We start from the raw sequence: 13527 nt of genomic DNA on the forward strand, positions 1-13527 counted from the left end.
AGTGAAAGTAAGACAGTTGTTTTTCTTTTTAATTATAATTTTTTTATGTGGATGTCCAGAATTTGGCCAGTAATTAAGTGATTTTTGGCGAGAAATTAAGTGATTAGGGTTTGAAATGTTTGTTCTTATTCTATATGTAAAACAGTTCAAGTGTACAATGAAAAAAGCATCCCTTATTGGGCCTTATGAGCAGAGAAAGTGCAGCGACCAAGGTCAGATTACAGGTTAGTGGCGATGACAGAGTGAAATTTGCTATAAGTCTCAGAACTAATAAATGTATGTTGGTTTGTTTTTAACACAATTAAACTGTAGATTCTGCATTTTATAAATTCATTAACTTCCCTTTCATCATTCGATCAGTATCAATTAATCGTGGCTATTGTCAAATTGGATTACTTCTCCGAAACCAAACCCTCTCTAAACTGACCAAATATTCATATCCTATGACATGATCAGTTTACAGAAGTTCCACTGTATTTTTCAATTCTGTGTTTTTCTATTCATTTACAATTAACATATTTTCTTTGATGCAATTGGAAGCTTTTTATTTTATATGTGGCATTCGGCAGAAATTCATATTATTTCAGTTTTTATTGTATATCTTTTTCCATTATTTTATTTTAGTCAACCAAATTGGACACCTTAACATTATACATTTACGAATGAGAATAAAACAATTTGCAATTGAAAAATCAAAATTATTTTTTGGCACTCTTTTACCATGGAAATCTTTGTCAACTGTTAGTAATTGAACATGTATTTTTCAAGCCATTTTGTTGTATTGTTGTTTTTCACGAAGTAAATATTTAAGAGGATCAAGAGACCCAGGGGTCTTAATGGTCACATATTAGTTTTGTTGTGTACACTGATAGATGATCGTATCTCAGCCCTGTGACATCAAAATTAGACCAAGGTTATTAATTAGAACAAACTTGGCAGCCATCCATCCCAGCATGCTGCTTGCCTAATATCATACTGGGTCTCTTGGTTATTGAGAAAAAGTCAAAAATGTAAATTGTTTACAGACGGATGATGGGCGACGGCGGACAAAAGGTGATTGCGATAGGTCACTTGAGACTTATTCTCAGGTGACCTAATTAATATGGAAATGAGACTACATAATAACGGAAATCCCCTCAATTTTCTATGAAAACATGATAAACTTACAAATACTTTTAACATACCTTTAATGGTTTTGCCGTAGTCGTCACTATGTCTGGACTGTAGATCATCTTGGCCAAGTAGATCTTCTTTAGCTTTAGTTCCATCAGCTTACGCTTCTCCTTTACCAGGACTTTCGGAAATGCCATGAACGGAATTGATAATGTAAAGAAAATGCCTCCACAAATGATAAACCCTCCCCACCAAGCACCAATCCACTGTGGATCGCCCTGGTACAATGTCAACCTCGTAGATGAACATGTCAACATAGTATTGCAACAGCAAGGCGCCAAGGGCATATCCTAACACAGGGCCCAATACTCCAGACGCATAGATGAATGCTGGAACAGATACATTATATACATATCATGATCAAATATCAAAAGATTTTCTCAAATTCTGAACACAGGAATAGCCATATACAGGTATATGTATACTAATTTATATATATAAATACTCATATATTTACACAAAGGTTCAGCTGCCATGTTACAATATTTGGACGGAATACAAGTTCAATGTTATTATGTCGTTTGATTTCCAGAGAGAGAAAGAGAGAATATATAAATTTGTAGTTTTTGAAAATTGGACGGAAAATATAGCAGTTTCTATGTAATTCGACTTAAATATGTTACATTACATGAATATTAGAAATAGTACCATTGTAATACAATGGTACTATTTCTAATATTCATGTGTTACCGACAAGGTAGTGTATTAATTCATGATCAGGACAACAACAATGTACAGACACAAGGGTCAAGACTACAATAGATACTATTTAGTAGTGTACACGTGAGATATAATTTTAAGCCCATTTAGTAATTTTGAAAAAGTATTGCACATAATCAAATATCATATCCTATAGATCCTTCTTCTGTTTTTTTGTAAGTCTGTGGTCATATTATAATAGGCTGTTACGCAATAAGTCTGCCGAAAGTTTCTCACCTAGTAAACTTAATGTTATACGAGTAAAATCTGTTCTTTCCTTCTTTAAGGAGATTTGTGATAGACATACCTAAGTAGACCGGAGCCTTATCCTTGGACACGTGATCATCAACATACGTCGTTCCGAGCGTGAGAATGGGTGTGCCACCCGTCCCAATGAGCACCTGAGCAAAGATGAGAATCAGTACATTGCCAACGTTCCCGGAGCCCTCGCTGATACATTTGTCCCCGTACGGGCCGCTCTTGTCCTCAACCTTACAGATGTTTTCCTCCGTTACGTTCGACATGATGCCTTGGTTAACTGTGTATTTCTCTGCAAGGATATGCGGCAACACTATCAGCAAAGCTCCAAACCCCATAAATATAATCCCATAACCAATCCAGCGTGGGATATGACGTCGACCACCTAAATAGCTGATAAAGATGACTGTCACTAATGAACCAAATTCATACGAAGCTGCTATAAGGCCCGACACGGAGCTCCCGATTTCGAATCGTTTTTCTATGGTTGTGATGACACTGTTGAAGTACCCAGTAGACATGGTGCCAGAGGTAGCCAGTAGCAGACTCATACATATCACGAATGCCTTGATGTTGGCAAAATATTGGAGGCAGGACGGTCGACACTGCCCGAGGCCACACTCCTGGTTGTCAGGGTTATCCTTGTGTTTGTCATCCTCCTTCATGGTCTGTATGCGGGCCTCCACATAAGCATCTTTCTCTGTCTTGCCCTTGAGGAACTGACAGCGACTATTCATTGAAAACCCGCTCACAGACGATTGCTGTCCAATACTTAGACTTCCTGGAGTTTCCACATTCTCACTGATCACATGAATGTTGGACCAATCAGCGAGCTCCGTCAATTTCGGTCGTGCTGCAGCCATTTTGATCTCAAGTGATTTGGACCTTATAAGATATTCTCCAAATCACTGTTGATAGATATTATGATGAAGGAGAGTAATTAGTCAATGTTTTGTGTACACTCTCTAACCTCAGAGACATGGCCATAGCCTTCACTGAACCTCCAATGTCTGCATCATTAGAACCCATTCAGTCTGCTGACAAGGTGTGGCATCAATGACATCTCATTACCTACAAAATGTAAACAACATTTATTAAAGCTACATGTAAACAATGAAATCTCAGATACACCAAGCTTCAATAGAACATTATCTTTTTCATAAAATATAAGCAATATGGTTAATAGAAACTTAGATCCCATCCCGAAATTGGGGGAAATTGTAAGTAAATTTTTGAAAATTTAGTAACTTTCATGGGCAGTGTTTTCCTTACTGTCATCATCATCAGAATCTACAACATTCTAGTATCAGCAATATTAAAGTTCAGAGCCTGGTGTTGCCAATTTTGAAGATTTCTGTTTCTGAATGAGAATATACAGGCTTAACTGAGGGCCTAATACTGGACCAGCTCCACAAACATTTCTTCATTGATTGAGATCTGAGGTCAAAATATAGGTCACTTTACATATCCTCCTTATCTTATCATGAAACTAGCATCTGGTTTTAATTATCACCAATTGAATTTACGGACCCCTGACAGTTTATTTTAGAACACCTGATTTTCTGTACACTGAACTCACTGCCATAATGTGTGGCTTTATATGACCAATACTGAATAGCTGATTTTTGAAAATAACCAACATTTCAGAACCAGACTTCTATGAATATCTGATTATGACTTTACTGGGGGAATCCTCTATAATTTCTAACAAGAAATAAAACTCCCTGCAGACAAGCACTTGCATTGCTCTGTCTTTTTTCTCCCAATCACACTGTAACAACTCTGTATTTGTATTTATCTTTATAACAAACTGGATCTGTCTCTAAATTTACATCAGAAAATCTGGCTTTGTCTCTTTACATCGGAAAATATGGATTCGTCTCTTCACATTGAAAAATTGCATTTCTTTCTTCCACATCGGAAAAAACTGGATTTATCTCTTTAATACATTGGAAAAACTGGATCCGTCTCTTTACATCGGAAAAACTGGATACATCGGAAAAACTGGATTTGTCTATATACATCGAAAATTCCATTTCCCTCTCCTACATTGGTAAAAAAACTTAGATTTGCCTTTTTGGACATCGGAAAACTTGGATTTGTCTCTTCCACATCCGGAACACTGGATTTGTCTCTTCCACATCGGAAAAACTGGATTTGCCTCTTTACCTCAGAAAAAATGGATTTGTCTCTTTACATCTGATTCAAAGTCATTAAGTGCATATTTTTATTGACACATGGTAGTTCTACTTTATGGGTTCCAGCTACTTACATGAACCCCTATGTGTGCCTCCATAAGATGTCAGCAGTGTTGCATGTATATAAACTCCCTGTACCTATGTAATGGCAGCTGGCCAGTGCAGTCTGAACACAATACTACATGTCTGGTTAGCCTGGGAGATCTCTTACAACACTACAAATGCCAGCTTCACCTGTTGAAACTGGACATTTACCCTGGAAATTTACCCGTCACAATATAATACAATGATAACTATGTAGAAATCAGTAAAATATTGTGTTGAAATCTGAAATTTTAAAAACATTTCTTGGAATGATGGAGTTTTAGTGAAGCTAGACTAACATGTTATTCCTATACAACAAAAAGATCCGACATATTCTAGCACTACCACAATGAAAACATCAATATGTTTGCTCTGTGGTACCGACTTCCCCTCCTCTTCAAATAAATTGGCTTGTCTCGATGATCCTCCTGGCTTCACTACAAAATTTTACTAATGGTGTCTCATCACTGATAATTCCGACTGAATCATACCATTTACCTGATACTACAATCACTTGGATGTCAAGGTCATAAGCAGTGTTTCAACCATTCAGATTTTTATCTACTAATTTCAGTTAAAACTGCCTAGTGATGATGAAGTCAAGGTCGTTCCACCTGTTTCAGTTCCCAGTTGATTTTGCCGAATATCTGCACATGAACATTTTTTAACACTCTCGGAAACGTAAGGATCATAATAACACCTTGATGCTTAAGTAATTGTTCTGACTTCTCTGCAAATTTGATAGCATGAACTGGTACTTTGTGATACATGTTTTGCTAATTTCAAGACAACATTTCACTTGAGAATAATTATTTGATCATTTCAATCTTTATCCCATAAGCAAAGTAGTGTGTTAGGAAACAATGGGTATCACTTAAGACAACATCTATTGTATTCCTTCAACAGCCATTGTGTATATGTATACGTACATTCAGTTTCTGAAACTGCTATCATACATCAATTGGCAGCCAGAGTATACTAAATTGCTTGGTTTCCGAAAGCCAGTGTAAATTTGCATATTTTTCACCATTTTCCATTAAAGACATTATTGGATTTTTTACTTCTTCTTTAGAGAATCTTTCTTCAATTCTGTATTGATTGAATTTCTTATGGAAAATCTTAAGTTGAAAAGAAATTCCTTAAATTAAGAAGCATTGAAAACTGGGCTAGGAGACTTTTAAATTCAAGGGAGATAATCCATTGGATAATATGTTTAATATATATATGACAGTAACATATAAATAGGGCATCAAGGGGAAGTAACTCCAACACAATTCATATAATGTGTGACATTAGAAGGAATCTTGAATTCAACCCAATCAATATAAAAGTAGCATAAAGCCTTAAGGGAAGTAACTCTAGCAAACTACAGGTTTATGTGTATAATTGCAATGATCATTACCAAACATACAGAACATTCATCAGCGATTGTAGAACTGTTGTGTTAGACATATCATACATGAAAACATCAGCTATAATGAACACGTTGGCAATATAACAAGAAAAGAACAACTAACGAGTTACTCATAGCATACCAGTATCAGTTCTATGATATCAATGTTTGTTGCCAAAGTGACTACAGTTACACCGAATAAATTTTTACAAATACCAACAAAGTTTTATAATGACCTCATTATTACAATATTACCAAAAAAATATCATCTCTTTGAGAGAGCTTAAACATCAATGTTATATTGTCAGAAATTTATCTTTTGTGATGCTACAGTAGAAATGATGGCTTCATATACTGGCAGGCCTGCTCTTCTCAGTCATAGCTATAAATGTTAACTAACCTAAGCTTTCAGTTCACAAAGGTCATCGCTGCCTTACAACATAACGCTCTTCACAAACACCAGTCATGATTATGTTACAGAACAACACCAGTCATGATTATGTTACAGAACAATGAATAGTAGCCTAAGATAATATATATACAATAAATGGTTAGCACTGAACAGTGGATCACATATTCTTCGTTTCAAGGTAATATAGCCCACTAAAACAAGTATGGCCCATCAGAATATGTATGGCCCATCGTAATATGTATGGCCCATTACAACATGTATGGCCCATCAGAACATGTTTGGTCCACCAAAATATCAAGATCCAACAGAACATGTATGGCCCATCACAACATGTATGGTCCAACAGAACATGTATGGCCCAACAGAACATGTATGGTCCAACAGAACATGTATGGCCCAACAGAACATGTATGGTCCAACAGAACATGTATGGCCCAACAGAACATGTATGGCCCATCGCAACATGTACAGCCCACCAGAATATATATGGCCCATTACAACATGTATAGCCCACTAGTATATGCATGGTACATCTGTGAGTATAATGCATGACCCATCAGAGTATGTATGACCCATATATAAGGACAAGTATATGTCTGATCAGCATATGTATGACCTACCAGGATAAGTATGGCCCATCAGAATAGGTATTGCATCATTAAATACATGGCCCATCAGAACGTAAAGTGATTTCACTATGTATGATATTTTTTTATTCATATTCCCTAACTCAGGAGCTCATATACTGTAAATATACTCATTAAATTTATTTAACCAATTTTTTTAACAGGTTAATGCAATAATAGATTGGCCCTTCCCTGAATTATTATTTAATTGGTAAAAAATAGTAAATCAAAAGTGTAATTACAAAATCATAATATAGTGCAATATATATACCTCCAATGGGAAATGCACTTAAATAAGACTTCTGCTTAACTAAGATTTCTGCTAGTAAAATGAGGTTTCCTCTCAAAAGGTTTCTGCTAAAATAAGGTTTCCTCTAGAAAGTTTCCGCTGAAATAAGGTATATATTCTCAAATAAAATTTCCACAAAAATTTGTACATTAACAGTAACCGATTCAGTTTGCAACTGTTTTGCTTTTCATCCATACTCCTCATTAAGTTTTGTACACAAAACACATCATAAATCTGTCAGGGCACTACCACTCTGTGGAACAAATCAATTTATAAATGTTTAGTCTGGTTAAAATATTCATTGCCTTTTGTTGTTATTCCGAAAGACTACACTACCTCACACTGTCGTGGAATTTCTGACTATAAACACGTCCTGATTATTTCAAGTCTTTTAGACTTAACATAAAATAATTTCTTTCAAGGCCATCTGTCAGAGATCAGAGTAGTATATCTCTTAATTATCAAACTACAGCCTTAGAATCTGTAGCTTAACCAGGAGAGGACCAAGGGAAGAGGCATAGGGAGGTTGTGAAAGGGTACTGGGGGAGCGGGATTGTATACAGGTTTGGGGGGGGGGGGGGGGGGGGGGGTAAGAGGGCCCTTGTTTGTGTGAATATAGGGGAGGGGGTTTTGTTGTATGAAGGTGGGGGTGGGGGGTTATGAATGATGATTTATAGTGCTACCACACCGAAATGTACCACCTGGTCATGATAGAGCCACACCCAAACAGGCTAAGAAGCAGCCTGTTCATATAGATATACCTAAATATATACCAATAAATTTAATTGATCCTTAATTGCTCTTTTCCAACAAATTTCAAACTCTAGTCACACATGACTGGTTATAAGGGACACAGTATTTCTAACATTTTAAGGCTGTACATGATTACCAGAAAGTTTTAACATAAAAAAAACACCTGTTGCAGTTTTATCTAGATAACCGGTGACAGGTGTATCCCAAGGTATTGTATACAGACTATTCTATATTATATCCAGATTATTCTATATTATATCCAGACTATTCTATATTATATCATCACCTTAGGAGTTTGTTTTCTTTACTGGTTTGGGATGCAGGCTTTTTCCATGTGATAACAGGTAGTTTAACAACTTAGATTTGTCATACAACAGTAAATAGAATGATCCAATCACTGCAAATCTTTTGTGTTTGTATATAATTATTATTTCTCTGAAAATATGAATTGAAACTTTTCATCTATACTTTTTTTGTTGTTGCCATTTTCAAATTAAGAATTTTACATTTAAAAAAAAAAATTAAAAAAAGACAAGTGGAGGAGTATTCTCCCTCTAATGACCCCTAGCTATAGTTTGTCAGACAGCTGCAGGTATTGGAAGGCCTCTGGTATTATCACATGTAGCAAAATATTTCCTCTTGAATGGCCTCAAATTTAGCAAATTATTTCCTCTTGAATGGCCTCAAATCTAGCAAAATATTTCCGCTTGAATGGCCTCAAATTTGAAGTCATGTAGTGAATTATTTCCCCTCAGATGGCCTCAGATTGGTAATTAAGACATAAAGTTAATTTTTCCTGTCTGATGGCCTCAGATTTGTAAGACATGGACATGCATAGTGAATTATGTCCCTTCAGATGGCCTTAAATTTGTAAGATATATGGAGTGCATTATTTCCCCCAGATGACCTCAGATTTGTTAGACATACATAGTGAATTATTTCCCCTCAGATGGCCCCAGATTTCTAAGACTGTAATGAATAATATCCCTTTGGATGGCCCCCAGATTAAATTACTGCAGACTTATGACCTGTGACCTCATTAGTAAATATTATATTTCCCAAACAGGCAGCAAGATATGTCAGAGGATCTAATTAGGTTCTGTTAAATAACAAAACCTATTGAAATTGGTCAGTGACATCACAACATGGCCACATCTGCACAGCTAGTATATGTCGGCAGTAAACTAGCTTAATCCAGTGATATCATACTTGGATTTCCTTTTACCTTTTTTAAGAAACATACCGTTTTATTGGAAAAAATATGTATAATTTTGCAGAAATCCCAATATTCACACGTTATCAAACTTTTACAGTTTTGAAAATACGCCAGCAATGAAAGCATGTTAATCATTCAAGAACGTTTTGTATCACTAACCTGCAATGGACACACACCTGGCCATAAATGTAGATTAGCATTTTAGAAAAGAGTTAGGGTTAGTCAAAACCAAGTGTAAAACAATACCAAGTAAATGGGACTTATTGTGTAGTTAACAATCATATGATCAATTAATCTTCTTGTAGTTATCACATTTCCATATATTCAAGCATTGAACTGTTATTAGATATGAATTAGTGTTGTACTCATGATCAATGAGGATCGATTAACGGTGAAAAAAGGCAACCAATTCATCAATAGGTCAGAGTAATTTAGACACATCATGATCATCTGCTCCCATCCTGATGGCCAGTATATATCAGGCTGTCGATCTCCTTCATGTATGATGGCCAATATCATCATGTTGCCCCCATCATGTATGATAGCCAATATCAGGTTGCCCGTATCATGTATGATAGCCAATATCATCAACGACATGTTGCCCCCATCATGTATGATGACCAATATCATGTTGCCCTCATCATGTATGATGGCCAATATCAGGTTGCCCCCATCATGTATGATAGCCAATATCATCAGGTTGCCCCGAAAAGCAACGAAAAGCAACGTAACTTTTTCCAAGATGGCCAAGCAAGATCTTACAGGAAATGTCACAGGTTTTCATGAAATAGATTTCATTTGGATTAGCTTCAGCCTCCAACAAAATACTAGGCCAGATGTATTGTATGCCTACACCAACAGACCTTTAAACTTTCTAATCAGCTGTCAGGTCATGAATTTATAAAGATTTATCGGGGTTACTATGAAGTAATTGTCTGGTAGAGGGTGATACATAGAACCAAGGGCCCCCATTGTATAGATCAACAGTCATCAATTACTCATGTAACTCTCAGTCAAAAAAACATTTAGTTAGCAGTTTTGAAACTTGCTATATTGGATTGGGTGGTTATAGCACAGGGATAATGAAGTACCAGTGAACTTAAACACAAGAGATGAGAGAGAAATCTTGACATCCACCATTGAATGATCTTTATAAGTTATATATATATATATAAATATGTATGCAAGGTTGATTTTTCGGCATAGCCATATAATATTCTTTTGGCCTCAGATATGGCGGGAGAGGTGGCGTACGTTACTGGTCAAGATGAAGTATGTGATTGGTCAATGTTGCGGTAAATGCAAAATGTAGATATGCAATTAAAAACTTTTTTGGTTTGTTTTTGTTTAATGTCCTATTAACAGCCAGGGTCATTTAAGGATGTGCCAGGTTTGGAGGTGGAGGAAAGCCGGAGTACCCGGAGAAAAACCACCGGCCTACGGTCAGTACCTGGCAACTGCCCCACGTAGGTTTCGAAAATTAAAAACAAAACAAAGTTAAGATTGAATGCAAGCTGAATAAGTGGATGTATCTTTTCAAATGACACATTAATAAAATCATATTCCTGATGATTCAAACTGATATAATTTTGTTATCCGTGCTGAAACACATCAGTTCGTTAATTTATTTCACCAGCAGTTTTATATTATAACCACCAGCATTAAAACTATGCCGTTTATCTATTTAAAAGATATTTCTTGTTTTAACTTAACTTTCTCATCTTTCCTCTTTTCCTTTTAATCATTCAAAAAAAAATGAGAATCAAATAAGAATGAAATGATAATTCCACTGAAGTAAAGAGTTTGGCCGATTCTTACATGAGGGTCCGCGGCTAGCTTGTCCACTTAAAACTAAATATTTTGGACAGAGAAGAACGGATCAGAACCTACATAATACAAATTGCCATAACTTTTTAAAGATCCACAAAGAAATAGAAATGGCAAACTTCAACTGTTAAAATCCAAGATGGCTGCCGTTCGGCCATTTTTGATAATCAAATATATAATCGAATATTTTATAATGGCTGCCAGACCAGGGATCACGATACACACATAATTTGAGAAATCTTTATGCAGGACAGGTTTGGAGGAAGTTCGACTTTTAATACTTGTCGAATTCCAATATGGCTGCCCATCAATCAACTAAGGACCTAAAGGAACCAACATAATTATGCAATTTGTAATAGATCCATTAAATACTTCTGAGTAATATTAGCGAAAACAAACTTCACTGACGAAATTTCAAAACCGTCACCTGTCGGCCATTTCATTTTTTGATCAGTCCCAAAATTTTAACATGCTCAATTAGCAAGGTTTTTGTTTGTTTGTTTGGTTTGTTTTTTTGTGTTTTGTTTAACGTCCTATTAACAGCCAGGGTCATTTAAGGACGTGCCAGGTTTTGGAGGTGGAAGAAAGCCGGAGTACCCGGAGAAAAACCAACGGCCTACAGTCAGTACCTGGCAACTGCCCCACGTAGGTTTCCAACTCGCAACCAAGAGGTGGAGGGCTAGTGATAAAAGTGTTGGGACACCTTAACCACTCGGCCACCGCGGCCCCTTGTTTGTTTGGTTTATCACCCCTGTTAAAAGCCTGGGTAATTTTGAGGCAGGGTATTCTTGACTAGCTCACTCTACAAGATTCAGATGGCCTGTCGCATGCCATCCAGAGCAATCAGGATAAAGTGTCTTGCCCAAGGACACAACCATGACTGTACCGAACGGCCCATAACTCAGCTTCCCAAGAAACAGAAACTGACATGGGTAAGGGAGCGACGAACCACGAAACTCAGATCTTGACCTGAGGTTACGTGGTCTGCACTCTAACCAAATGAGCTATCGCTGTCCATCTACAAGCTAAGGGACTAAGGAAAACCACATACAAAATGTGACAAAAATACTTTTACCTGTAGTACTTTCTGAGAGGTGCGTACACAAACTTTAACTTTCAAAATTTTAAATGGACACCTGCACCTTCTTAGGATAGCGGTGACAAGTTTTGTCTAAAGAGGCCCATGCAGATGGACGGGCGGACAGACCACGGATGAATGGCGATCACCTTTGGATGATGGTGGGCTAATCATAATGGACCATAATATAAACCGACATTTTACCTCTACGAACCTTTTTTATAATACATCTATGTATCATGGCATTTTTCTTATGATACGATATACTAATTCAACATGTATTCGACATGATGTTTAAATTTATAAACATTGGAATCCAGGTGTACTTATCATCTAATATACCATTTGCCACATTGATCATGTCAGGGTATCGAATGGTGTTAAACTCAGTGATATTGAAACTTCATTTTTTTATGGATGTCAACTTGGTGCATTATGGTGGCAGATTCCAACATCATATACATATATCTAGCTAGGTTTGGTTTGGTAGATTTTGAGTTGAAACAGCAGTTAGAAGAAGTTGAAGTAAAGAAGGAAATGATGAAAGAAATGATGAAGGAAAGAAACATCAGAAAGTCTGAAGAATTTAAAGCAAAGATTAAACACACTTAAATATTTACGGTATACACACAAAACATTATTTTAATCATATGCAATTCTATGCATGTGACTCATAATCAGGCAGTGACTATAATCTTCATCAAATATTATATATCTTGGATATTAGTGACACAACATATGCCTGAAATGATAGTTGTAGCTAACACATGGCGACCACAGATTGGGATCTGTAACGTACCACTGATGAATTCAACTATAGCATTATGAATATTCTTCGACATAAAAACATTATGATATATATTAAATACAAGCAGGGATTAATCTAGAATTTAGGGGAAACTACCCTTTTTGGACCATAGGGGAAAATCAGTTCTGAAAAGGGGAAAATTAAACATCACAAACTTTCAGTTTTTTGCTTTAAAAACACATTTTCCATGTAAAAACAGCAAATAGTCAATTAAGAAAGCAAATCTGGAGTATTTGGGAATATTATTGCAATACAAGTGAGGGAAAATACAATATTTCAGTGAATTTAACAGAAGTCTGAGGGGAAAATACCCATAAATGGTAGTAAAAAATGCCTAGATTGATCCCTGACAAGTAAAGAGTTATATCCCAACAGATGATTGAAAATATTGAGGCCAAAATTAAATGTTTTATATATGTACATAAATATACTCTGCAATAAGCTAAAAGCCCAGTATAGGTCCCTCAAAATTCTGTTGGGGTGCTTATTATACAGGACAATGAATTTATATAAATGTGTTGGTATTTTTAGAGAAAAGTATACATGGGTTTAATATTATGTATGACGACATGGACTACTTATTGCCAAATTTAATTCTGATATAAATGTCATATATACTCTTGGAACTGAGCATTGTATCCATGAACGCATTAACAGATTTGTTTGTATTTGGTTCATGATTAAAGCTAAAAGAAAAAAATAAACAATTGCAT

The 13527-nt window shown here is 36.0% G+C and overlaps 1 protein-coding gene across 1 annotated transcript in view; it reads right to left on the reverse strand.

Moving 5' to 3' along the window:
* LOC117316114 (solute carrier organic anion transporter family member 5A1-like) overlaps positions 1-13527 on the reverse strand; it is a 49273-nt gene that overhangs the window by 20812 nt on the left and 14934 nt on the right. Inside the window, 4 exon segments of the mRNA XM_033870609.1 lie at positions 1185-1262; positions 1265-1391; positions 1393-1502; positions 2180-3201. Of these exon segments, the coding sequence (XP_033726500.1) occupies positions 1185-1262; positions 1265-1391; positions 1393-1502; positions 2180-2993 (1129 nt within the window). The 5' untranslated portion in view covers positions 2994-3201.

This window comes from Pecten maximus, chromosome 18, assembly GCF_902652985.1.
Source record: "Pecten maximus chromosome 18, xPecMax1.1, whole genome shotgun sequence".
Taxonomy (NCBI): Eukaryota; Metazoa; Mollusca; class Bivalvia; order Pectinida; family Pectinidae; genus Pecten; species Pecten maximus.